Raw genomic sequence first — 27,561 nt, forward strand, 5'->3', positions numbered from 1 at the left:
GCTGGGATTACAGGCGTGAGCCACAGCGCCCGGCCATAAATATCTTAAGAGAAGAGCAGTCTGTCAGCTCCCACTGCACTGGCTTACAGTATCCTTCTATTAGAAATCCTTTGAAGTCTCCAGCCCCCAGATAAGAAGTGTTGTGCACGACAACTGTTGCACACAGCCCATCTCCTTGCCTCAGTGACCTAATGGGGGTGGATCCCTTTTCTGTACACGACCCTCTAATACTGTGCACGACATGGCCCCCTACTGCGCATGGCCCACCTCTCTGCCCAGGTGACATAATGGGGTGGCCCCTTGCTTGTGACTCACATGATTATGTATGCCCTATCACTAAGCCTATAGATGATGACCTCACTTATGATCCTGCCCCCTGCTTGTACCTAATAAATATAGATGCTTCTGGGCATTTGGGGCCCCCGCTGATCTCTGTTCATAGGTTGCGTGGCCCCCCGAGTCCAGATGCTCTTCACCAGTTCTTCAGTGTCCTGTCCCTTTACTTCTCGGATCTTGCACTTCAGCACAGCATAAGGGACACCCCAAGACCCTGTGGGGCCCTACAGCCCTACAGACCACACAAGATCATGAATAACAGGAAGCCAGGATCATTGGGAGTCATCTTAAAGGCTAATAACCACAAAGAGGGAAACTGAACTGAGGCCAGAGATTCAAGTTCAAACTGCGGCTGGTAGATTTTCTGGAGTACAGTACCCAAGAGATGGAAGCTACATAAAGAAAGAGAAAGAGAAGTCTGCGCAGTGATCTCCTGAAGTTTCTGGCTGAAGGGCAGCCTGCTCATGCATGGGAACAAGCCCAACAATTCTCAGAGCTCACGCAGAGCTGGGAACTGTTTGAGTTTCCACTAGCCAGAGTAGAGAGGCCTGAGTAAATATACCAGGGATTTAGAAGACAAGTAGAAACATTACACCACAGAAGTACTGCTAAGTTTGCCATAGAGAAAAGGCTACTGCAGAACCATCCTAAAAGAACTTAACAAGAAAACTGGAAAGCATCAAATTGACCCACAAGGAACTTAAATGTCTGCTAGAACAAAGCTGTTAAAAGACTGACATCCTCCAGCACTTGAGAACGTAAAATTCATAATATTCACCGACCAAACAAACAAAAAGCCTGCTTGGATTTTGACTGGGATTAAAATGAATTTATAGATCTGGGAATAATTGACAGTATGATGTTAGCTATAGATTTTTCATAGATGTCCTTTATCAGGTTGAGGAAGTTTCCTTCTATTTCTAGCTTTCTGAGAGTTTCTATCATGAATGGGTGCTAAATTTTTTTCAAATGCTCTTTCTGTGTATTTTGAGATGATCACACGGTACATTTCTTATATTCTGTTAATATGGTGAATTACATTGAGAATTTTTTTTTTAGCACAGGTTCCACATGACTGCATCTTGAATGAGACAGCAGAAAAGAGGTTGCCTAAAGAAAAGCCAGATATCTGATCTCCCAAACAGCATGGACATATATCCAAGGGACCAGTCCTTAGCTTTACAAGCACTAAAATCTGGCTCTGTGAAAACACAGATTCTTTCCCAGTGGTAGACATGTAAATGAGAATGCTCAATTACTCACTTACAATGAACAGAAGCTGTAAACTGGACTAGCAATGATCAACTCTTTCCCTTCAGCATGCCTCCCTGGAGGCCCAATACAGATGAGAAGGTGGTTTGGTGAGCATGATAGCAGAACAAGGAGGCTCAGGTGGATGCTGTAACCACATCTGCCAGCCCCATGTCATGGCTGTGGTCACGGTTCAAGAAAACCTCTCCCCCAACAAAGCTGTTGGACATGACAAGCATTTGCCTGACTAAACCCTAGTTTCATTATGCTTTTGCTCTTAAATCTCTCATGCTGTTCCATTCTTTCTTAAGTTAATAACAATGTCTTGATTGTAGTCTACTCATAGGTTGATCTTGGGCATTTGTAATGACTTTTAAAAATCAAATGCTGTGTTTCAGTGGCTGACATTACTTTTTTTTCCCCATATAACTTTTTGTGAGCACCAGACTGAGGTTCTTTTCAATCCTCTTTGTCTAGACTTTGAGACATGAATTCATTAAATAAACAGATGCCAAATTTTTTTTTCTCACCCACTTTGGACTTCACTTTCCTCTTACCAAGCTCTTATCACCACTGATGATCTATATTACAGAGCTGCTCAAAACCACCTCTGCTTTCTAGCTGCTGGCTAGCCTGACTGCATAAAAGGCAGAATTACCCCCAACAAATGAGTGGAGCATGATCTGTTGTGTGAAAGAGGAAAGAGGCATGGCTTTGGATCCTGTGGAAGTCAGTTTGCTCTACCCAGCAAAAAACTGCTCTTTATCCTGAGACTTTAACTCTGGCAACCAATTTTCCTGGTTAGGTTACTGGAAACAATAAGAGGGATTAGGCCACAGTGAATATGATCCAATATAAACCCAGTGAAACTCTTGAAAAGCCTTGGTAGTTCTTGTACATCAGTATTTACACAGAAAAGACAGTCCCTACCTAATGAATATTTTAACTTTTATAAACCTTAAAACTCTAATTAAAATGTTGGCATCCAGCAATTTTTACTTCTTACAGTAGTAAGAAGGATATGTACTTTTTTTTTTTTTTTTTTGAGACGGAGTTTTGCTCTTGTTACCCAGGCTGGAGTGCAATGGCGCAATCTTGGCTCACCGCAACCTCCGCCTCCTGGATTCAGGCAATTCTCCTGCCTCAGCCTCCTGAGTAGCTGGGATTACAGGCACGTGCCACCATGCCCAGCTAATTTTTTGTATTTTTAGTAGAGACGGGGTTTCACCATGTTGACCAGGATGGTCTTGATCTCTTGACCTCATGATCCACCTGCCTTGGCCTCCCAAAGTGCTGGGATTACAGGCTTGAGCCACCGCGCCCGGCCGGATATGTACATTTTGAAAATTTTCAAGGCCATAAAGGGTTTATTACAATCATGACATTCATATACTCATAAAGCAATTTATCTAGCTTTAAAAATCTGAGACTCAAAGTCAAATTTCACAAAAACCAAATACTTTTTTGCTTCTCTATTAGACATTAATTATAATTTTTATAAAATGATTTATATTACATTTTCTGAAAGAGGTTCAGAAAAATCCATTCTTGTGGGCCGGGCGCAGTGGCTCATGCCTGTAATCCCAACACTTTGGGAGGCCGAGGTGGGTGGGTCACCTGGGGTCAGGAGTTCAATGTCAGCCTGGTCAACATGGTAAAAATATAGTAATTAGCCAGGCATGGTGGTAGGCACCTGTAATCCCAGCTACTCAGGAGGCTGAGATGGGAAAATCACTTGAACTCAGAAGTCAGAGGTTGCAGCGAGCCAAGACTGTGCCATTGCACTGGGTGACAGAGACTCCATCTCAAAAAAAAAAAAAAAAAAAAAGAAAAATCTATTCTTATAAATAACCAAGTCCTGACTGAAACAAAACAAAACCTTAAAATGTCAGAACCACTTAAAAACAAAACATTTGCTTAGTTTATTATATATGTTATATTCGTTTACAGTAATGCGTTTGTTTTTATATATATATATATTTTATCTTATTATACTTACCAGAAAACTTGATATCTGTAGAGCTAAACATAGTTTTCCTAAATATCAAAGGTCCTGATTTCTAAAATGAAAAACAAACATATGAAGATTTTGTTAAAAAGTTTCTTTCGTAACTGTTTAAGAGTAGTTAGTTGTACCCCACAACATATAGAGTTCTAATCTTTGCACTCCTCTCTCTGATCAGAGTATTTTTTTAAATGTAAATCTGATCAAATCACTCACTTGCTTAAAACCTTGTCATGGATGGGTGCAGTGGCTCACACCTGTAATCCCAGCACTTTGGGAGGCCAAGGCAGGCAGATCATGAGGTCAGGAGATCAAGACCATCCTGGCCAACATGGTGAAACCCCATCTCCACTAAAAATAGAAAAAATTAGCCAGGCGTGGTGGCGTGCGCCTGTAGTTCCAGCTACTTGAAAGGCTGAGGAAGGAGAATCGCTTGAACCTGGGAGGCAGAGGCTGCAGTAAGCCCTGACTGCACCACTGCACTCCAGCCTGGGTGACAGAGCGAGACTCCTTCTCAAAAACAAAACAACAAAACAAAACAAAAAACCTTGTCATGATTCTACTTCCTGCAGTTACCATGAGGATCAGAAGGGCTCCTGCCTCTAGCAGACTCAGCCAGGGCCAGTGACATATAAGAAGTAAAAGATGCTCCCATTTCAGGATTAGTGCTGTTTAGACATGACATGAACTATCTGCATTTGCATACTCTTGGTGTCAATTTGAACATACGTTTGACAAAGAACTGTCCCCCTCTCCCAGCTCCAAGTTGTTATGGTTTACCAATGCAATTACAACAGACCAAAATTCTTTTTGTAGCCTATAGAACCCTGAATAATCAAGGCCTGCCCATCTCTCCAGCAAATTTCCAGTTCCTGAAAAGCATGATATCCTTTCCTGCCCTCAGGATTAGTGGTCACTCTGAAAATTTTACTTAAAATTCCTTCCTTTCACTCTTTGTTCATCTAGTTGGCTCCTTCTTACCCTTCAAAGCCCAGCTCAAAAGTCCGTTCTGCAGGAATTCTTCCACCGTGGCTCATATCAGGCCAGGCCCTCCCTTACATAATCCCTAGCACCCTTTCTTCTTTATAACCTTTCCACAATTAAAATCAAATAATTGATTAGTTATTTACTGTCTTCTCTCCTCAAGAATAAAAGTCCTGCAGTTAGAAACTGTGTTAAATGTATAAGTGATTAGAACCTTTAAAAAAAGGCCAGGCACAGTGGCTTACGCTTGTAATCCCAGTACTTTGGGAGGCTGAGGTGGGCAGATCACGAGGTTAGGAGTTTGACACCAGCCTGGCCAACACAGTGAAACCCCATGTCTACTAAAAATACAAAAACTAGCTGGGCATAGTGTCGGATGCCTGTAATTCCACCTATTCGGGAGGCTGAGGCAGGAGAATGGCTTGAAGCCAGGAGGCGGAGGTTGCAGTGAGCCGAGATCATGCCACTGCACTCCAGCCTGGGCAATAGAGCTAGCCTCCATCTCAAAAAAAAAAAAAAGAAAGAAAGAAATTGAAAAAAAAAAAACCAAACCACTGATAGGACAAGTGGTCCCACCCTCTTCCCCAACCCCAACACAGTTTCAACAATAATAACAATAAAATTCCCAACTTGGATCCTTCCTTTCAGCTCCAGATCCACATACCCAACTGCCTAAAGGACATGTCCACTGGGGGTTGTCCAACAGAGACACCTGTTTGGTTTTTTTGGTGTGTGTTTTTTTTTTTCAGACAGTCTCACTACGTCACCCAGGCTGGAGTACAGTGGCGTGATCTTGGCTTACAACATCCTCTGCTGCCTGGGCTCAAGTGATTCTCTTGCCTCAGCCTCCCAAGTAGCTGGGATTACAGGCACCTGCCACAGTGCCTGGCTACATTTTATATTTTTAGTAGAGACGGGGTTTCATCATCTTGGTCAGGCTGGTCTCGAACTACTGACCTTGTGATCCACCCATCTCGGCCTCCCAAAGGACACATCTGTCTTAAACCAGACACAGTCCTCTCTGCTCACCAACTTTTCTTACACTGTCCACCTTGGTTGGAGGTGGTACCATCTCCAGTCACCCAAGCCATAGCTCCTTCCAGTTCCCCACTTCCATAGCCCAATCCCCAGGCATGCCTACTTTATCTCACAAACATTCATCAAATTTAGTTCTTCCTCTCCATCCTTGTCACCATTGCCCTCATTTAAGCCCTCTGCATTTCCTGCCTAATTTCTGCAATAGCTTAACTTCCAGATCTGATCCTGTAATTCATCTTTAGATGAATTATACAAATGAGAGAAAGCCCCACTCTCCTTTTCTGTTTCTGACAACTTGAAATGAGGAAAACAGTAAGTCCACTCTTGGGAGAGAAGGGCTTTTAGACTTCTAGTGGCCCAGGGTCACACAGGAGTAAAGTTAGACTAAAGGTCACACAGCACTCAAGGAGCAAACTTCTCTTCCTCATGCAGGAAGAAGTACACTTGGCAAAGATCTTTACAGATACGGTCAAAGTACACTTGGCAAGGATCTTTACAGATATGTTTAAGTAATCTAACAATATGCGTGCAGCTGATTCACTTCCAATATAGCTACATTGACTATTCACTATAGTAGCAGCAGGAAACCATGAGCGTAGTTCACCAAGTTTTGCTTTTTCTCCATTCAGAGAAATTAAATAATGGAAATGTGCAGACTATATAGCTGGTGCACAAAATAAGTCGCCAACCTGGAAGACTCCTAGAGGAAATGGCTTCACTAAGTCTTAAAGATCCAGAAAGATACTCAGCGTGTTCCTATGAGTAGCTTTTGTGTTGTGGGAAGCATTTGTAGCCTTTGGAACTACTTTCTTTTTCTGGTTAAGGGAACCAAAATATAAGTCTCATCTTTAGAACTTGGACATTATTTCATATGTCCATGGAAAATACCCATCCCAAACATTGCTGGATGAGTCAGCTGACCCTAGAGAAGCAGGAGATAATGCCTCTTCCAGACTTCCTGTCTCTCTTTTGCAAGACTTTCCATAATTCTGCTCCTGCATCCCTCCCACATCATCTCCTCCAATTACTGGATGCCAAGTTTTCTAATAGCCTGCCTTGGAAAGAAGAGTTTCCACCTACTCATGCCTCCAGATTCACCTTTCAAGCACTCCCTAATCACAAGTTCTGCCCCACCTACACACACACACACATACACACACCCACCCACACTCTTACTCACAAACTCCCGGAACCGTGATAGGAGCTGTAGAGAAATTCAGTAACTCAGGAAGAGAGAAATAGAGGTAGGATGACTACCGCACGTTTCCCCATTTAAATTTTCTCTTTTTTTTTTTTAAAGAAGGAAGCGGCAGACGCGCTTTCCAAGTTTATGCCGAAACTGAAGCGCGGAAGTCCTCTCTGCGGCCTCAGGGATGTGGCCCACTGTGGCTGCATCTGGACAGGACGAGTCGAATCCCAAAGATGCTGCTAGATGTGCCAAGAGATTCTGGGCTTAGGTCTGAATAAACAAGGACCTGATACAGCCAAAACATGTCAGAGCAGAATGAGGGCCGGGGGTCGGGAATGGTGACCCTGAGAAACAGTCCGAGCTCTGGGACTGGAGAGCCGTCCCATGCGCAATCCTGACTGCTCTTCCCCGCAGCCTAGGTCGGGCCGGAGGAGGGGCTGCTCTCTGCTTCCCGCTCGTAACAGACGAAAGTCTCGGGGATGGTATTAGGGGACCCGGAGCAGGCCCGGCAGAGACCAGGTGAACAAGCCCGGGGTCAAGTGAAGCCCCGTGAGGGCCCTGAAGGCCCGAGACGCGCCACGCCTTGGTCCCGACACTTCACTTACGTCGTTGACTGTCTCTAACCAGACCCCGAGCTCGGGAACGGCGCGCACAGCCGCCGGGGCCCAGCACAGGAGGCAGAGGGCGACGCGCAGCAGCGGGGCCCCGGCGGGAAGGCAGCAGCGGCGGCACGGCAGGAGCCCGGCCCCGGTGCTTCCGGAGGCAGCCATCTTGACCCAGAAGCCGCACCTGGTGCTCTGAGAAGCCTGCCACGCCCCGGGCCCGCACCTGGTGCAGCTCTGCCCCAGGCAGGCGGGTACGGATCTGAGACTCCGGGCTCGGACTCGGGTGTGGAAAAGGGACTGGGGCTTGGGTTTGGGCTTGAGCCTGGGCCTGGGCAGAGAGGCGCGATGCAGGCCTCGGGACCGGGGCCAAGACCGGGAGGCAGGGCTTAGGGCTCAGGGCTCAGGGCTCAGGGCCGGGCCAACCGTGCAGCTCGAGGATGCGTGGAAGGTAGAGATGAGAACCGGGATGTGGAGTTGCGACGGAGACGTGGAGGCGGGGCTAAGGGACTGGCTTGGGCGTGGAGATAGAGGCGGAGCCGGAGCGTGGAAGAGAAGGCTGGCAGCCGGAGTGCAGAGGTGGGTCCGGGTAGGGAGGTGCCGCTCGAGTATGGAGACCGAGCGGAACTCAGGAGTGTGAAGGCGGGGCAGGGATGCGGGGCTCGGGACCAGGCGGAGTGAGGAGACGGGGGGGATGTAGGCGGGTCTCGGGATTGTGAAGGCGGGGAGGAAGGCGGGTCTCGGGAGTGTGAAGGCGGGGGAGGAAGGCGGGGCTCGGGAGTGTGAAGGCGGGAGGAGGGGACTCGAGAGTATACAAAGCGGGGCGGGGCGGGAGGCGGGGCTCGGGACAAGGCTGAGTGTGGAGACAGGGCGGGGTTGGAGGCGGGCTCGGGAGTGTGGAGGCGGGGCGGAGTGGGAGGTGGGGTGGAAACCAGGAGTAATGTGGGGGGGGAACGGGGCGGGGTTGGAGGCGGGGCCTGGGCTGTGGAGGCGGGGCGGGAGGCCGGGTCGGAACCATGTGGAGTGGGGAGACAGAGCGGGGGCTGTAGGCGGAGCTCGGGGGTGTGGAGGCGGGGCGGGAGGTGGGGCGGGGCTTGGGACCAGGCAGGAGTGCGGAGATAGGGCGCAGCAAGAAGGAGAAGCTGGGGGCCAGGCCAAGCGTGAAGGCGGGGCCGTGTGGGGGCGTGGCTTGGGACAGGGCCGGAGTATGGAGGCTAGACCGGACGGGGAGGCGGAGCCTGAGCGTAAAGGCAGGGCTGGTCAGGGAGTTGGGGTCGGAGCGGGGATGCGGAGTTGAGGACCAGGCGGTAGTGTGGAGACGGGGCCGGTCGGGGAGAAGCGCTTGGGGTTAGGCCGTAGTGAGGAGGCGAGGCTGGGTGAGGAAGCAGGGCTTCAGGCAAGCCCTAGTACGGAGACGGGACTGGGCGGAGAGAGTCCTAAATGTGGAGGCGTGGCCTGAGTGGGGAGGCGGGGTCTGTCAGGGCCGTTCTTTAAATTCAGGGAGGCTGGGTGCTGTGGTTCACGCCTGTAATTCGAGCACTTTGGGAGGCCGAGGTTGGTGGATCACGAGGTCAGGAGTTCGAGACTAGCCTGGCCAAGATGGAGAAACCCCGTCTCTACTAAAAAGACAAAAAAATTAGCCGGTCGTAGTGGCAGACGACCGTAATCTCAACTACCTGGGAGGCTGAGGCAGGAGAATCGATTGAACCTGGGAGGCGGAAGTTGCAGTGAGCCGAGATCACGCCACTGCACTTCAGGATGAGCAACAGAGCAAGACTCCGTCTCTAAATAAATAAACAAATATAAATTCAGGGAATGTGCCAGCAAACTGCTTTGAGACCAATGCCAACCGAACACAAGGCATTGTGTGGTGAAGTTTAATATTGATAGAACAGTTAATACTTTTCAGAACAAATAGTTACCTGACTGCTTAAAGCTCAGAGGGGTCAGGGCTTGAATCTGTCTTATTGTGTACCTTGTCTTGCATTTTCGACTGTAAGCTGAATACTTATTGTACTGTCAAAGAGAATTAGTTAATTCATCATCAAATATAAATAATGTCCAGCAGGAGAATATAAACCTGTGCTAATATTGTTATTAACATAGAATAATGCCGGGCGCGGTAGCTCACGCCTGTAATCCCAGCACTTTGGGAGGCCGAGGCCGGTGGATCACGAGGTCATGAGATCGAGACCATCCTGGTCAACATGGTGAAACCCCGTCTCTACTAAAAATACAAAAAATTAGCTGGACATGGTGGCGCGTGTCTGTAATCCCAGCTACTCAGGCGGCTGAGGCAGGAGAATTGCCTGAACCCAGGAGGCGGAGGTTGCGGTGAGCCGAGATCCCGCCATTGCACTCTAGCCTGGGTAACAAGAGTGAAACTCCGTCTCAAAAAAAAAAAAAGAAAAAGAAAAAAACATAGAATAAGATCTATCTATAGTCAAAAGGCCTTGGCTGCTTTACCAGTCACCAGTAATTATTGAGGACCTACTATATATTAGAGATCGCATGTGCGTCTTCCCAGCAAGCAATATAGTCTATTCTGTTTAGGTTGGAATAACCTTGCAACAGGACCACAAGGGAACATCCACCAGAGATTTATGAAGTAAGTCAGGGACAGAAGGAGAGAACAATAGGTGAGATTTGAGTTCTACAAGAAGAGTTACGGGCAAGTTACCTGTGGGAGTGAGGGGTAAGTCTGAAGTTGTTTTAGTTAACAAGAGAACTGGAGGAATGGAAAGATCTTCCAGATGACTGGATGTTGGTGTGAGATGGGAAGTGGCAAAGCTGGGAATATTTAAACAATACCAGAGCATACAGGCATTCCTAAATTAAGTTAGGCAGATGACACCTTTAGTGTAAGAACACTGGAGAGACGATGTTTTTTAAGTAAGGATGAGGTGATCAGAAAGATCATGTTGGTTGTCAAATTGGGAAATGGGAGCATAGGAGAGCCAGGGTAACACTATTTTAAAAAATCAACTCCATCTTAAAACTAGCAAGGCACATTTCTTGCCAGTCACCACCCATGGTCATAAGATGTTTATAGCAGTTGGGCACACCTGTAATCCCAGCACTTTGGGAGGTCAAGGCAGGCGGATAGTTTGAGCTCAGTTCTTGACCAGCCTGGACAACATGGTGAAACCCTGTCTCTACACAAAATACAAAAATTAGCCAGATGTGGTGTCATGCCTGTGTTCCTGACTACTCGAAGAAGGTGAGGTGGGAGGATCACTTGAACCTGGGAGATGGAATTTGCAGTGAGCCCTGCACTCCAGCCTGGGTGACAGAGTCAGAGCCTCTCTCTCTCTCTCTCTCTCTCTCTCTCTCTCTCTCTCTCTCTCTCTCTCTCTCACACACACACACACACACACACACACACAGAGAAAATATGATTCACTGAAAAGAAACAGCATTGCTTCTGTGGTATTCCTGTCAAAAATGCATGCCCAAAATGCAAAAATGCATCTAATCAAGGTATTTAAGTAAATATGGAAAAGATTCACATACCTAAATCTAATCACAAGGAAACATTAGACAAACCAAATTGAGAGACATTCTACAAAGTAACTAGCTGGTATACTTAAAAAAAATAATGTCAGGGTCATGAAACAGTTGAAGAACAGTTACAGGTTAAAGGACACCCAAGGATCATGATAACCTACTGTGATATATGAGCCTAACAATCTGGAGCCTGTACCAGAAAAATTGTTTTTTTTGCTATAAAAATTCTTTAGACAATTGGCGAAATTTGAACAAGGACTGTAAATAAGAAAATGGTATTGTATCAATGTGAATTTTCTGAATGTGAAAACAGTACCGTTATCACACTAAGAGAATGTCCTTTTTCTAGAGGAAAGCACACTGAAGTATTTAAAGGTAAATGGGCAGCACATCTGAACTTATTCTTCAATGGTTACAAAAAACTCTTTATATATTATATATATAAGCTTTATATATATGTATATATATAACATGTATGCCATCTCTATTTATCTGTTTACCTGTCTATCAAGATAATCTAATAAAGCCAATGTGAATGAAGAGTATACAGGAGTTATTTGTATTCTTGTAACTTTTCTTTGAGTCTGAAATCATTTCAAAAGAAAAACTTCCAAAACTAAGAAAGAAGTGAGTAATCACTCTGTGGTTCCCCCTGTATATATATTAATAAAATTTGTAAGCCTTTCTAATAAGAAGAAAGGAGGAGTAGGAGAAGGAAGGAAGAAGGAAAGGAGTATCTCACACCTCTCAAATCCCATACAGGGATCTAACTTGGTGTTCTACACAGCAGATGAAAAATTTATGGTTACTTGCAAAAAATAGATTGATAATAGACTGATTGCCAGAATGCTTTACTCATTCTCTTTTGAGTCTTACAGGACTTTGAAAAAAAAAAAACAAAAAAACAAAAAAACAAAACAAAACAAAACAAAAAAAACAAAAACCAGCTACTGTATAATTTTTTATTTAAAAATTAAATCTTGGGGTAAACAAAAATTGTCCAAAGAATAAATAAGGAAAAATTTGTCAATAGTTGACTGTAAGGTAGAACTGAAAGATCCCCATCGATAGACTAACACTTCCTCTAGTAGAGTTTATTGCAGCTGATATAAAACTGAATCATAAGGCCGAGCGTGGTGGCTCACGCCTGTAATCCAAGCACTTTGGAAGCCAAGGCAGGCAGATCACCTGAGGTCGGGAGTTCAAGACCAGCCTGACCAACATGGTGAAACTCCCGCCTTTAAAAAAATAAATAATAAAAAAATTAAAAAAAAAACGAGTCATAGTTCAGAGGTTACTGTGCAGGGAAATGAAAAGGCATTTAAGAACATGAAGTATCATGAGATCCTGAATTCAATGCTATTAATGAGAGACGTTGGGGTATGGTTAACAACAAAAAGGAAGAGATGCTATTTTTTTTTCTGAGACAGAGTCTCACTCTGTTGTCCAGACTGTAGTGCAATGGTGTGGTCTTGGCTTACTGCAACCTCTGCCTCCCAGGTTCAAGCAGTTCTGCCTCAGCCTCCCAAGTGGCTGGGATTACAGGCGCCTGTTGCCACACCCGGCTAATTTTTGTATTTTTAGTAGAGATGGGGGTTTCACCATGTTGGCCAGGCTGGTCTCGAACTCCTGACCTCGTGATTCACCTGCCTCGGCCTCCCAGTGCTGGGATTACAGGGTAAACCACCGCACCTGGGCTGAATAGATGCTATTTTTGCATAAAAAGCTTTTTATTTATTGCTTTTGTTTAAAGCATTTGATTTATTGCTTTTACTTAAAATATTGGATTATATGAGAAATTTTGAGACATTATCATATAAAGCACCTTTTCTACATACTTCCATTTGCCTTCATTTTTTTTTTTTTTTTTTTTTTTTTTTTTTTTTTTTTTTTTTTTTTTTTTGAGACGGAGTTTCGCTCTTGTTACCCAGGCTGGAGTGCAATGGCGCGATCTCAGCTCACCGCTACCTCCGCCTCCTGGGTTCAGGCAATTCTCCTGCCTCAGCCGCCTGAGTAGCTGGGATTACAGGCACGCGCCACCATGTCCAGCTAATTTTTTGTATTTTTAGTAGAGACGGGGTTTCACAATGTTGACCAGGATGGTCTCGATCTCATGAACTCGTGATCCACCCGCCTCGGCCTCCCAAAGTGCTGGGATTACAGGCGTGAGCCACCGCGCCCGACCCCCATTTGCCTTCATTTAACTTTTATTTTCCTAAATCAAAACTGATTTTAGTTTTCAGTTGAGGCTTATGGATATGTAAACATAAAGATTGTTTTTCTGATATTTCTTCTTCACATGCAACTTATATATCACATAAATATTAATACTTTTTCTATTTTGTTGAATTTTTATTGTTTACTAATACTTCTACAGAACACTTGTTACATAACCATTAAAATTCAAGAGCACTGAGAAATGGAGAGAATTGTTTCTACAGCAGTAGCCAATTTTCACCAGTAGGTGACACTAGCAGATTGATAATTTTTTTTTCTTGGGCTGGAGTTTCGCTCTTGTTGTCCAGGCCAGAGTGCAATGGCAAGATCTCAGCTCACAGCAAACTCCGCCTCCCAGGTTCAAGCGATTGTCCTACCTCCCCCTCCCTAGTAACTAGGATTACAGGCATGCGCCACCACGCCTGGCTAATTTCGTATTTTTTAGTAGAGACGGGGGTTTCTCCATGTTGGTCAGACTGGTCTTGAGCTCCTGACCTCAGGTGATCTGACTGCCTCAGCCTCCCAAAGTGTTGTGATTACAGGCGTGAGCCACCTTGCCCAGCAGATTTTTTTTCTATTTGATTATAACCAAGTTTCCAAGGAAGATTAGAACTCACAGCATTCAGTTAAGCAGATCAAGCAGCATTTGGTATCTCCTATATCCAAGAAACTGCCTAGATAAGAAATTTTTTTTTTTTTTTTTTTTTTTTTTTTTTTTTTTGAGACGGAGTTTCGCTCTTGTTACCCAGGCTGGAGTGCAATGGCGCGATCTCGGCTCACCGCAACCTCCGCCTCCTGGGTTCAGGCAATTCTCCTGCCTCAGCCGCCTGAGTAGCTGGGATTACAGGCACGCGCCACCATGTCCAGCTAATTTTTTGTATTTTTAGTAGAGACGGGGTTTCACCATGTTGACCAGGATGGTCTCGATCTCTTGACCTCGTGATCCACCGGCCTCGACCTCCCAAAGTGCTGGGATTACAGGCGTGAGCCACTGGGCCCGGCCTAGATAAGAAGATCTACAAAAAGTAGTCTCTGCCTTCACCAGAGGGGATGTCCATGTAAACAGCACAGTGAGAAAGTCCTTAAGTGTGGATATGAGGAGTGCTTTAGGGGAGATGTGGTTACTTTTTTCAAGAGGCCTTATCTTTTAGAGATTTCCTTCATTTGGATTTTCCTGGAAGTAGATCCTGAAATAAGTATTTGAGTGGCAGTAGTTGATTTGGGAGGTAGAGTAAATGCCAGTAGGGGAGTATTATGGGTTAGACTCTGTCCTCTCCACCTCCAAAATTCATATGTTGGAGTCCTAACCTCCAGTACCTCAAAATGTGTCTGTATTTAGAGATAAGGCCTTTAAAGAGGTAATTATGGTAAAATGAGGTCATTAGGGTAGGGTCTAATCCAATGTGACTGGCATCCTTATAGAAGAGGAGATTAGGACACAGCAATATGCCGAGGGGACGACCATGTGAAGATATAGGGAGAAAACAGCCATCTACAAGCCCAGGAGAGAGAAAACCAACCTACTGACACCTGGATCTAGGACTTCTGGCCTCCAGAACTGTGAGAAAATACATTTCTGTTGCCTAAACCAGTTTTGATTTTATAAATAAAAATTGTCTTCTGGGACTTTGTTTTGGCAGCACTAGCAAACGAATCCAAGGAAAGAGAAAATGTGACAGAGAAAGGAATGCAGACATAAAGGGGACATTATCAAGTCAGCCACCACTGTGGGCGAATGAACGCAATCCCACAGAGAAACTTAGGAAAGGTGTGAGACAAATGCCATAGAGTTATCTCAACAAGGGTGAGGGAGCTGGGATGTGGAGGGCTACGCTGGGGAGAGCACCAATCACTATGCGCAGGGCAGGGTGGCTTCTGTCCCACTATGCACAGGGCAGGGTGACTTTTCTGAAATTTAAGGAAGGCCTTCAAGCAGAGAGATGCAGACCATGACAGCTAGAAGTCAGCTCAGGCACACTGAAATGAAACAGCAGGATAGACACAGGTAGAGGACTGGCAGGGACCCTTGCAGAAACTCACCCCGAAATATTTACAGATGAATTTACATGTTGTCTGGAATTTGCTTCAAAATGCCAGAGGGAGGCTGGGCGAAGTGGCTCACACCTGTAATCCCAACACTTTGGGAGGCCAAGGCAGGCAGATCGCTTGAGGCCTGGAGTTCAAGATCAGCCTGGCCAACATGGGGAAACTCTGTCTCTACTAAAAATACAAAAATTAGCCAGGTGTGGTGTGGTGGCATGCGTTGTAATCCCAGCTGCTCAGGAAACTGAGGCAGGAGAATTGCTTGAACCTGTGAGGCAGAGGTTGCAATGAGCCAAGATCGTGCCACTGCACTCCAGCCTGAGTGACAGAATGAGACTCCATCTCAACAAAGAAAAAAGAAAAAAAAAGCAAGAGGGAGAGAAGTGAGTAGGGGCACAGATAAAGCAAGATTGGGCCTGATTTGGTCACATTTTAAAGCCTAGGGATGAAGACATAGGCAGTCACACAACTATTCTGCCCACTTATATAAGTACATTCAAGACTTCTGCTAGATGTAGTAATAGGGACCAAATTTACCCTCCTGCCTAAAACAATAACACAAAACCAGACCAAATAGATCAAATAACAGTTCTCAAGACACCAGACATCAGGCAGTGAAAGACAGTTACCCCTGAGTGAAGGAAAAAAAAAAAGTGGAGTCCTTTGATTGCCTCAGCTTACTGGTTTGAGAGACTGTTCAGGCCACAGCATGGGGAGGAATAACTCTAGCAGAGCCTGGCAGATTCCCTGAGTTGAGAAGACAAAGCTGGGAATTGTGTGAGCAAAGCAGCAAGGGTTTTCAAGACAATATATATGGATAGGTGAGAGTGGTGCAGAGAGAGTTCCTAAGATCTGCAAAAGGTTCCTCTCTTAAATCTTCAGCAGAGAAATTATCAGCCACTGTATCTGAAGAAACTGCATGAAGTGGAGGAAAGAGTCAGCAAAAAAATAAGAAGAAATAATATCACAAAGGGCTGGGAAAATGGCCTGTTCTCACCAGCTTGAATAGAAAACTTCCTCATTCACAGGGCATTGCGTAGAATACTCAGAAAGGTCTTGCCTCAATAGTACAGAGTAATTACCTTTAGACTAAACAGAGCTTGAGTCTCTTTTTAGTTTTTCACCTCCCTGAGTCTCAACAAACAAATCTTTAAAGCAAAACTCAAATGAACCAGTTTCCAAGTAAGTTGATTATGCCCTAGAACAAAGCCCAAGAATGTTTATAGGAGAACAAAAATCTCTAACACTCAACAAGGTCAAATTGTAATGTCTGGCATCCAATTGGAGATTACTAGGTGTGCAAAGAATCAGGATACTATGAGACATAAGGAGGAGAAAAGCAATCAGTTGAAACTGACCAAAACTGACATATATGTTAGAATGATCAAGAAAGTCATTAAAAATTATAACTGTATTCCATATGTTTAAAAATTAATTAAAAATATGAAAAGTAGAAAAAAGATGAAATCTAAATTTCTTTTCTTTTCTTTTTGAGGCAGAGTTTTGTTCTTGTTGCCCAGGCTGGAGTGCAATGGCATGATCTCGGCTCACTGCAAGATCTGCCTCCTGGTCTCAAGCAATTCTCTTGTCTCCACCTTCTGGGTAGCTGGGATTACAGAAGCCTGTCACTACGCCTGGCTAAGTTTTGGTATTTTTAGTAGAGACAGGGTTTCACCACGTTGGCCAGGCTGGTCTTGAACTCCAGACCTCAGGTGATCCGCCCGCCTTGGCCTCACAAAGTGCTGGGATTACAGGCATGAGCCACTGTGCCTGGCCCCAAATTTCTAAAGATGAAAAATGCAATGCTTGAAATAAATACACTGAATAGGCTTAATATAGCAGACTGTCTACTGCAGAAGATAAGATTAGTGAAACTAAAGACATAAGGATAGAAAATAACCAAAATCTTGGGGAAAAACTTAAAAAATTAACAGACTATTAGTGAGTATTTAAATGGTCTAATATATGTGTGATTGGATCCAAAAAAGAGTGGAGGAATAGAAAAATATTTGAAGAAGAATGGTTAAAATGTTCCCAAACTTAATGAAACAACAAACCCATAGATCCAAGAAGTTCAATTAAAGCTAAACAAAAGAAACATGAAGAAAACTATATCAAGGCACATCAGAAGCAAATTCTACAAATCAGTGAAAAGAGAAACTCCTAAAAGCAGTCAGAGGGGGGAGAAAAAGACATGTTTGGTACAAAGGAAAAAAAAGAAGGATGACATCGATGTCATCCGTTAGAAACAATGTAAGCCAAGAAGACAGTAGGGTACCAGGCACAGTGGCTCATGCTTGTAATACCAGCACTTTGGAAGGCCGAGGCAGGGGGTTACATGAGGCCAGGAGTTTGAGACCAGCCTGGCCAACATGGTGAAATCCTGTCTGTACCAAAACTACAAACGTTAGCCAGGCGTGGTGACTCATGCCTGTAATCCCAGCTATTTGGGAGGCTGAGGCATGAGAATCACTTGAACTCAGGAGGCAGAGGTTGCAGTGAGCCACGATTGTACCATTGCACTCTAGCCTGGGTGACAGAGCTACACTTTGTTTCAAAAAAAAGATAGTGTGGGGACATCTTTAAAGCATTGATATTAAAAATTCCTTCAACCTAGAATTCTATACCCAACAGAAATATCTTTCTAAAACAAAAGAGATAGTGATGTGAACAAAATGGCAGACTAGAAAACTCTAAGGTTTTGTTCCTCACTTCAGAACACTGACTGTCTGAACCACCTTTGTTGGTGCTCTGGAAAACAACCCAATGTTAACAGCAACCAAGCAAATGCCCAGAAAAAGATATCTTGGCTGGGTGTGGTGGCTCATGCCTGTAATCCTAGCACTTTGGGAGGCCAACATGGGAGAATCACTTGAGGCCAGGATTCAAGACTAACCTGGTCAACATAGTGAGAACCTATCTCATTAAAAAAAGAAAAGAAAAGCAAGCCTGGGCACAGTGGCTCATGCCTGCAATCCCAGCACCTTGGGAGGCAAAGGTGGATGGATCACCTGAGGTCAGGTATTAGAGACCAGTCTGACCATCATGGTGAAACCCCGTCTTTACTAAAAATACAAAAATTAGCCAGGTATGCTGGTAGGACCTGTAATCCCAGCTACTCAAGAGGCTGCAGCAGGAGAATTTCTTGAACCCAGGAGGTGGCTAGGCTGGAGTGAGCTGAGATTATGCCACTGCACTCCATCCTGAGCGACAGAGCAAGACTCTGTCTAACACCCCCCTACCCCCACTCACTGCTGCAGTGGCAGTCTTGGTCTTGAAACTGCAGAAGCTGGATTCCCAGTTCTCTCTCTCAAAGCAGAAGGGGCAAAGCAGACTTTATTTACAAATTATTACGTACACCTGTTCTAACCTCTCTACAGGATATCTGAAAGATGAACACAAGGTGCTCCTCTCTGTTTTCCCTAACTTGGAACTCAGGAAGAAAAGTGGTGGGCATCACTCATAAAAATGCAAGGTGACTACAGACCCTTGGATGCCTAAGGCATCCAAGAGATTATGGGTAGAGATGTACAATAGACCATCAAAGGCCATAATTATCTTAGACACATTTTCACATTTTTTTTTTCTGTGTGATTCAAAGTTTAACTTGGGAGGAGCCAGCTATTGGGGAAGCATGATCTTAACAGGAAAGAGTAGAAAAAGTCAAATATTGAATGCTAGACTCATGTATGGAAAGCAGTTAGCCCACAAATGATTGATAAATTATTAGAAACATGTAGAAGCAGGTTATTTAATATCAGGTTTAAATGGGGTGGGGAGCAGGAATCAAAGTTTTTAAAACAATGTTTTGGAAGAAAGAAATTTCACTGTACAAATGAAATTCCATAGTCAAGCACTCTTCTTAAAGAGATATGCATTTTACATTATTGTGTGCTAGCTAACATTCACAGGTCTTTTCAACAATTGTTTTAAGGAAAATGAGAACTCCACTGCCACCCAGATCTCCACAATGTATTTTTCTTTTCTGAAAGTATAATTAAAATTATACTTTAGAGGAGTATGCAGAGAGAATCTGGCTTATAAAATTGTCCTTCTGTGGTCATTTCCTTTTGGATGACTCAGGGACATAAACTGATACTGCATCAAGGGAAGACTCTGATAGCTGGGCCATGCTCAGTGACTGTAAGTGTACATTAAAGTGGAGTTCACTAATTCCAGGGCCATTCCTTCACTGTGAAATCAGAGTGGTTCCTTAGAGAAACTTGCAGGGAATGGCATTAGTTATTAAGCCTTGGTGTTTTTGAAGAGGAGGTCAAAGAAGCAAGAAGGAAAAGCCCAACCTCCCTCCAGGCTCCAGCATGAGCAGGAATCATCAGCTCCAGAAATAGCAAGAAGGGGAGCTTGCTTTCCTGCTCACTTGTGGGTTCCCACCCATCTATCTTGCAGTTAGATAAGAACACTGTAGCCCTTTGCACAGAAGGACAGGCACGGACTTAGGTCAGTGCCTTGCTGCCCACAAAGCCATTTCTGGTCAGCCATTCCAGGAAGCCACAGGGGAATGGACACATTGCTTCATGAGAAAGGAAAATAAGGAGGCAGGAAAATAAGTCTGTATTTCAGAAAACCTCCTCCGTGTGGGACTGGAGTTTTCTCAAGAATCCCCTCAGCTGAACTTGGGTATGGGGAAGGTAAATGAGACACCACTTGTCACATCCCTACTTGACAGATAGGGATGGACAAATCGAGAGAAAGGGAAATTCAGAAGGCTTCCCACAGCCCTGTCCAGAAGAGCCAGGTGACTGCACCACTGGGAGACTGCCCCAGATCCTCAACTTTCCCTCTTGCCAAATGAAACTTCCCCTAATATTTCTCTTGGAATTTTAGCTACAGATGCACATTGCTTTTAAAGATACATATGCCATCATCTGCTCTCTTAAATGAAACAAAAACTTCTCACATCACAGAGAGCACTGGGCAGCCAGAAATGTGTTGAAACTGCAAAACTGGCTTCGTGTTTGTTTTCGTTTAAGGACTGAGGAAAGTAACGGCTGCCATTGCTGCTGCTATATAAGAATAATAGCAACAATAATAACAGTTAAAAACTTACCTGCCAGTCTAACACTGCAAAGATATAATCCACCCAGTACTAATTCACCCCTTGTCCAAAGTCCTTTTAAAATTCTGGGTGCAGCTCCAGTACTCCAGGGAAGAAGCAAGGAAGCCTTTAAGTTGAGACTTTGTGTGCAGGGAGGTAATTTCTGCTGTCCTGGGGTCTGCAGAAACTTGAGGAGGCCATCTGCTGGTGGTTGCCTGGCCCTCATTGGGTGACAGGAGGTGATGAGAGGCCATGGATCCTCCAATGTGTCTGCTTTTCTTTTGGGCAGACTGGGGGCTTCCAGGTGTCACAGCCCAGTGCATGGAGGGGTCTTTCTGTCCAGACCAGGTGGCACTGTGCCCAAGGGATTGATGACTTCCTTTACATGCACCAGCAGTTCCTCACCTGCCTCAATGTCCTTAATGACTTTATAGTAAATCCAGGATGGAGAGACCAGCGAGAAAGGGTGAGTGTTGTTTGTTGGTGTCTGGAAAACCTCTCAGTGCACACTCAGGCCTCACACCATGGACACAGCTGACCCTGTGTTAGATTTTCCTCTAACTACCACCAAGACAGTCTCCTCTGGAACTTTTGCAGAATATGCTCTGAAGGAATTGAGTTCCTTTTTAATTTCCTTTATTTAGCTTTAAGATATTGATACCGGGGGTGGTGAACTAAATAGGTCAGGATCTCCATCAAAGTTCCCATCTGGGGGTGTCCTGGGGAAATGGCAGAGCCACTCTTCCATCAAGAGCCCACCTGGTCAATTCTCGAGTTTCTGTTGTTCAAGTTTCTGTATGTAAGTGAGAAACTCTTTGTTGGTGGGGCTGGGGGACAGAGTGATTTGAGTTGTTTCTGAAAGTGGCCATGAGCCGAGCTCTGGCCAGTGGGTCAGGATATGGGGCTGCAGTTGTCCCAGGAGCACTGATCTGTGAGCTGGGAAGGCTGAGTGGTGGTGGGGCAGAACTGTGTTTCTGCTGTAAGCTTCACACCCTGTGGCTGATCCCTCAGGAAGGAGTCTGTGCAATGAAGCCTACCCTTAAGAATGAAATGGGCTTAGGTAGGTTCTGCAGCCTGAATCAAGCCCTGGGTTTGAGGGGACCTCCATTTGGAATGCTAGCTCTCAGCAGCACTGCTCGGAACCCTTTCAACTGTAGCTTGTCGAGGGGACTCCTGAAAAGAGAAACTTTTCTTTGGGGTGTGGGAGAAATCTAGCAGTTCAGAAAGGGGAGGTCAGGCCATCTGAGGTGGAGCCCAGGGCATGGGCAGTGCAGCCAGCACCAGGAATTCTGCATCTTCAATCTAGGAATGTCTGAAGATGCATTTCTCTCAGGGGAATCACTGCCTACCCCTGGGTGGATGGGTGCTTGAGACTCTCTTCTGATGACATTAACTGTGTAGTTTCCAGGGGCCTTGCAGACCTGGTGAGCGAACTGGCTGCTAGACCGGAGAGAGGCCTCAGGAAATCCACCTGCCTCTCCAAGACCTGGGGCTGAGGCTCTTCCAAGAAAACAGGACTGATCTAGACTCATAAAGGGAAAGGCTCCTGGGGATGAAGGGGACGTGGCCATCCTTGTGGGTGACATGGCAGATGTCCTCAAAGAAGCTCAGCCAGCCCTCACCTCAGCACCCTTACTGATATTGGTGCCACATCTTTGGAGATAATTATGATGGGCAGAAGCCACTTTTATGAACCTGGATGTATCCACTCACTAATCTGATATATGGTGAGGTTCTGCTCATCACAGGAGCATGGCATGCAGATGTACTTGAGCCAGCTGCTGGACCCTGCCTGAATTGCCTCTGTGCAGAACTTCTTACTGTGCATGTCTTCTGAGATCTGCTGGGAAGATAGAAAAGCAGGAGACAGAGGTATCTTGGGTGCTACAGTCTGTACACGGCATCTACCCAGCCAGAAACCTGGCTGTTTGGGCTCAAGTGGAAAGGCAAGTCAGCGTCCAGATCTGCAGATCTCAGCCCACCATCTGGGCATCAGCAAGGTTCCTGGCCCACCCAACTCACCTATGCCCAGGAGGCAGGAGATGGCCTTTTCTTTTCTCACCAAGTAGATCACTTCCCTGGTCTGGCGATAAAAGGAGTCTCCAGGGTTGCAACCCCGACCTCCCACAGTAAAGCTGTCTCACATGTGAGAAGGCAGGGCCACTGTGCCTGGCAGTAGAGCCCTCTGCTATGGAGCTGGGGCTCCGGGCCAGAGAACAATATGTCTGAAGGTAAAGGTGTTGCTGTGTGTGTGTGTGCGCGTACACACACATGTGCATGCTCATGGCAGCCTATATTTCACTCTGAGAGTAAGGAAAGTATTTCACTTTTTTAAAGCTGGAGAGTTTCAGTTTGACACCCAGCAGTGTGCCAAAGGCCAGACAGGACACCTCTGACTCCTGCTTTTCTTTCTTCCCAGTAGTTATACTCACACTGACTTGGCTTTACATTGTTGTAACTGTTGCCTCTGAATGGGCAGAGCAGCAGCTTCTAGGGCTTGTTTTTCATATTTGCCATCACCCCACTCCTCTGAGAGGACCATTTAGGAGACTACCTGCCTGGCTGTCCACTGTGGAGAGAGGGCATCCCCTAGACCAGCCTGACCATGAGTTATGGCCGCACGTGGAGCCCAGTCCCCAGCCTCCTCCACTCTGCCCAGTGCCTATTCTTGGTTCTGAATCCAAACCAGCAGTGTCATGGGTGAGCTTCTCGGGCAGCTGAGCACTGCCCAGATGAGGCTGAAGGGAGGGCAGGTGACAGCGGCTGAAGTCACACCACACTCAGGTCCTGAAAGTAGAAAGGCTGTGCCCTGGTGGACAGCTGTGTCCATGTGGGCAGGTGTGCTCTGCTGGACAGGTATGTCTGGGTGGACAGGTGTGTCTGTGGGCAAATGTGTTCTGGTGGGCAGGTATCCCTTGGTGGGCCGGTGTGTCCTGGTGAGAAGATGTGTCAAGGTGGGCAGGTGTGTTTTGGGGCAGGTGTGTCTGGGGGGGCAGGTGTGTCTGGATGAGCAGGGGTTACCTTGGATAGGTGTGTTCCTAATCACATATGATCTGGTGGATAGGTGTGTTCTGGTGAGTGGGTGTGTCCTAGTGGTCATGTGTGTCCTTGTGCAGGTGTGTCTGGGTGGGCAGGTGTGTCCTTGGGCAGGCGGTGGGTGCTGGGTGGGTGTGTCCTAGTGTGCAGGTGTGTTCTTGAGCAGCTGTAGTCAGTTGCGCAGGTATGTCCTTGTGCCCTTGTGCAGGTGTGTCTGGGTGGGCAGGGGTGATGGAGCAGGGAGTCAGAAGGACCCAGTGATGTCAGGATGGGGGGCGATTACGTGTCCAAGCAAAAATAGCAGAGGCTGACTCTGAGCACCATGGGCCTCTTATTCCCTGGAGTTCTCCTGTTGTGAACAATAGGACCTGGCAGAGGGGAAGGAGCCTTCCACCTGAGGTCTGGAGCTGCCCACTTCTGGATAGAGAGTCAGGTGCTTTGTAAACAGTTCAGATGTTCCCTAGACATCCTCAGATGCTTTCTAAATGACCAAGGGCCCACCTGGCCTGAGAGTCCATGAGGAAACAGAGGTTTCAGGAGCAGCTGCTTAGCTCAGGGATGCACAGAAGCTGCTGTGAAGTTCACCTGTGCATCTGTGCCCATCGCCTCCAAAACTACACCCCTCTTGGAGCCCATGGGGAGCTGCTGCAGCAGCCCCATCCTACAAGTGACAAGTCTGAGGGCCCAGCTCTGCCAGACAGCTCAAAGGGCTAATCTGGAAAGAGTCTGTGAACCAAGGAGCCTCAATTCTGAGATTTCTTTGCTGTTTGGGGACTTTGCTATTCGTGCCAAGTGTAAAACAAAATGCCTAATTCTGAAAGAGAGGAGATAGACCAGAGAGAGCCAGGTAGAACCTGGGTAAGACAGAGATGGAGAGAGGCATGGGTGGGGAGACAGGGAGAGATGGCTGAAGGAGCCTGCCAGGGCACAAGAGTGCACTCCTGCCCAGCCTCTGCCCTCAGTTGCCAGCATCCAGAACCTCGGGAGGCTGAGGCCAAGGGCATCCACGCCTATGTGCACAAGCCTCCATGACCCTAGTGCCTGACCCTCAGCACTCAGCATGTACTTTCCTGGGTTCTTAGCCATCTCAGGGCTGATGTAAGAGTTCTTTTAAAAATTTCTATGTCAACACCAAGCAATAGGGAAGCACGTGGTCCACATGTCCCTGCTGTATGCATGGTATTTCCTCTTCTCCTGAGGCTTCCGGGGAAAGCCGGACCCTGAGCACAGTGGAGACAGGGCGAGGGTCTCGGGACTCTTTCATTCAGCTTGCTGTCAGTCTCTTTGCTGACATCTGCCATCAAGTGGGTGAGATTGCTCTTTTATGCTATCTTTCATAAGGGTGAGCAATGAGGGCCCAAAGGTTCTGGGCAAAGGAGATTGGGGTGTAAAGTGGGAGGTGAATCAGAGCAGTGGAGTGGACTGCTGGGGTCCCTGTGCTCTAAATCACATACTGCGATTGAATGGCCAGGTCCCTTCTTCACCCAAGGTTGGCCATTGAGTCCTGTCCACTTGGAACTGTGTATAGGCCTGTGATCCAGAGGGGAGGTGAGTCTGAGCATAACCAGGCTGGCTCGAGCCTCATCTTGTTGGGGATTGGTGGCTATCCTGGTGCTTAGGGCTCAGGTCAGGTGTCCTAGGGAGATCTCCTTTGTGTTACCAACTTATGCAGAGACAGCTCTGCCCTAGGCAGGACAGCAAATCCCCCATGACATTCTAGGTCCTGGTCCCTAAAAGGGTTGTATGAAGGGTCCTCACACCATCCAGGGAGGTCACTGCCTGCCCTGCCCAAATCCAGGGCCAGCCCAACCCAAGAAGCACACACCTGGAAGCCTGCTCCACTGCATCCCACTTCTTGCCAAGACAGGGGTGGCCAGGGCATGGCCTGGGAGGAAGGAGGCCACAGGGACTGGTCATTGTTGGGGGAGGCAGTTTCTCTCATCTTTAGGGGAGCAGACCCAAGGCCACCAGATCCATGTGGGTGAGACCCCTCCCCAAGCACAAAGACCTCTTAGGGCCACCCTCACTTGCCACTCCAACTGCTGATGCCACCCCAACTGCTGATGTGTTGCAGGAAACCTCTCAAAAGACCCACCAAGCCAGAGTTGCAGTCTGCAGCCCTCCACATTTTGAGGCAGCCCTGGCTGTCTTTCTCTGCCACAGGGAGGGACAGAGGCTGAGCTGGCTAAGACCAAGAGAGGTGTTGAGCTGACCAAGACCCAGGGGTCCCTGGCCCACTCCACCACTGGTAGGGGCTGGAGCTTGCTATGGGGTGGAGGACTCACAGCACCTGTGTTGGTGGGGGCCCGAATGTCCCAGCCTGCTCTCCCCCTCTCTGTCTACCTTGCTCACAACCTTGGGAATTGTTTTTGGGTGGACAGTCCCTCCATTCCCATAAGGCCCCTGCCACCTTCCAGAATAAGCCTCTCTTTTGCACGTGACAGCCCAGAAGGTATCTGCATGTACTCTGAATCCTAGCCCTCTACTTGCTGGGGTAGATACCTGCAGCTCTCTCAAGTGTGTCTGAACAAGGACATGGCTGGGTTCTCACCCTCATGGGACAGTGTTCTGGAGCCCTGGTGTGTCCCTGTCCCTCTGGGGGTGCAGAGGCCTGGAGACCAGAGGCAACAAATCCCCCAGGGGTTCTGGTCCGGAGTACCTGCCCATGTTTCCCTGCCCTGCAGGTGGGGTCCCCTCTCTGGCCTGACAGCCTCTCCTTCCTTGTCACTCCTGTTTCCTAGGCCACTTCTCCTCATCCCCAGAAGAGGCTTGTTCCCAACTCCTGACAAATTGGATGGTGATAGGCTGGGAGTTACACCTGGTAGATCCTAAAGTGAGAAGCTTCCCTTCTCCCTGGTAGTCCACTTGGGATGACTGAGTGATCTTGGTTAACTCTTTCCTTCCACAGAGTGGAGGCTGTGAGGGGAGCCCAGTGAGCAGTGACACTTCCTCCAGGAAAGCCAGGAGAAGCCCTGGCGTGTGCTGGGAGTGATGTGTTGAGAGAGGTGTGCTGTGAGGGATGAGCTGGGACATGCTAGGAAGGGGCTGGTTGGGGTTTGTTAGGAGGAGTGAGATGGAAGGGGTCTGGGAGGGGTGGTCTTAAAGGGGTGAGTTGGGAGGCACTGTGCTGGGAGGCACTGTGCTGGGGGTTCTTTAGGAGGGGTCTGGGAGGTGGTGCACTGGGAGGGGTGCATTGGGAGGAGTGTGCTCAGAAGGGGCTGGGAGTGGGTAGGGCCTGTTCCTGTTGGCACAGTTAGGTTGCTGGTCCCAGAGCTTGGAGAAAGCTTCAGAAGCTGCTGCTTTTCTCAGTCCAGAGAAATGCTCTTGACGTGGCCCTGGCCCTATGGTTCTGGTTGTGTGGGTGGGAGGCTGCAGGCCTCACTTCTTTCGCCTGTGCTGTCTCTGATTCCACAAAAGGCAGATGGCCGCACAGACCACTGCTTCCTCCTGCCTCCTTCCTTCCCGGGGTCTCTGTGCACTCAGGGACATGCTGGGTGCAATTAAGGACCCTCATTCATTGCCTGAGATCTATGAGCTGGGTGCTGTGTTGCCTATTTTGCAGAAGAGGAGATGGAAGCCCCTGGATACACAGCTGCCCCAGGAGCAGGACCAGCTACCAGCCCAGGCCACGAACTCCAGAGCTGTGCCATCAGCGCTGTCATACCTGCTCTCTGGAGCTGACTCAAGGAATGGACGGAGGGTGCTCGTGCCCTTTTCTGGGAGCCACAGGATTTCCCATGCTGTGGACTCCACAAAGCTGGCCTGGGAAGTGACATGTCCTGGTCTGTCCATGATTCCTTTGGAGTGAGACTTGCCAGCATCCATGATGGCAGGTGGCGGGTTGTCCAAAGCGGTAGCTGCCGTGGCTCCTGCTGCAGTGCAGGGCAGTGAAGGCTGTGGGTCCTCTGGTGCGGACACTGAGGCAAACAGTCCCGGGGCCTGCCGCCCTGAGAGCCACTACTGTGTGGGGCCTGGCCGGGCCCAGCCACCGGCTAACGGGGGAACTGCAAGGTCTGCCACGGAGGGACCCCAGTGCGGAGCTGGGTCCAGGACAGTGCCGCGATCGTGCTCAGAGGGCGGGGTCTGGGCCCCAAACGCGAAAGCGGAGCGGTGGCCGAGCTTCAGTGGCCTTGGTTGGGAAGCGGGAGTGGCACCTGCTTCCCAGACCTGGCCAACTGCAGCTGCTGCGCCCTCCCTGCTGTGAGGCCAGGTTCCTGGGCCCAGGCCGGAGGCTCAGCGAGGGGCCTGAGGCTGCGTCCCCAGGATGCACCCCATATCAGCCGTGGCCAGGTGTGGG

General features: G+C 47.4%; 1 protein-coding gene across 3 annotated transcripts in view; it reads right to left on the reverse strand.

Moving 5' to 3' along the window:
• The window catches only part of TMEM87B (transmembrane protein 87B), a 158,093-nt gene that overhangs the window by 56,630 nt on the left and 73,902 nt on the right, over positions 1-27,561 (reverse strand). For 2 of the 3 annotated variants that reach the window (XM_064371635.1, XM_064371634.1), the window contains exons 1-2: positions 7,409-7,573; positions 3,587-3,647 (exon numbers count right to left, since the gene is read on the reverse strand). In XM_064371635.1, coding sequence (XP_064227705.1) covers positions 3,587-3,647; positions 7,409-7,573 — 226 coding nt within the window. Of the gene's footprint in view, positions 1-3,586; positions 3,648-7,408; positions 7,574-27,561 lie in introns of those variants that run through there. The other variant, XM_064371636.1, reaches the window with a different exon arrangement.

This window comes from Aotus nancymaae, unplaced genomic scaffold (assembly GCF_030222135.1).
Source record: "Aotus nancymaae isolate 86718 unplaced genomic scaffold, 86718_ANA_hifiasm-v0.15.2.pri h1tg000155l, whole genome shotgun sequence".
NCBI lineage: Eukaryota > Metazoa > Chordata > Mammalia > Primates > Aotidae > Aotus > Aotus nancymaae.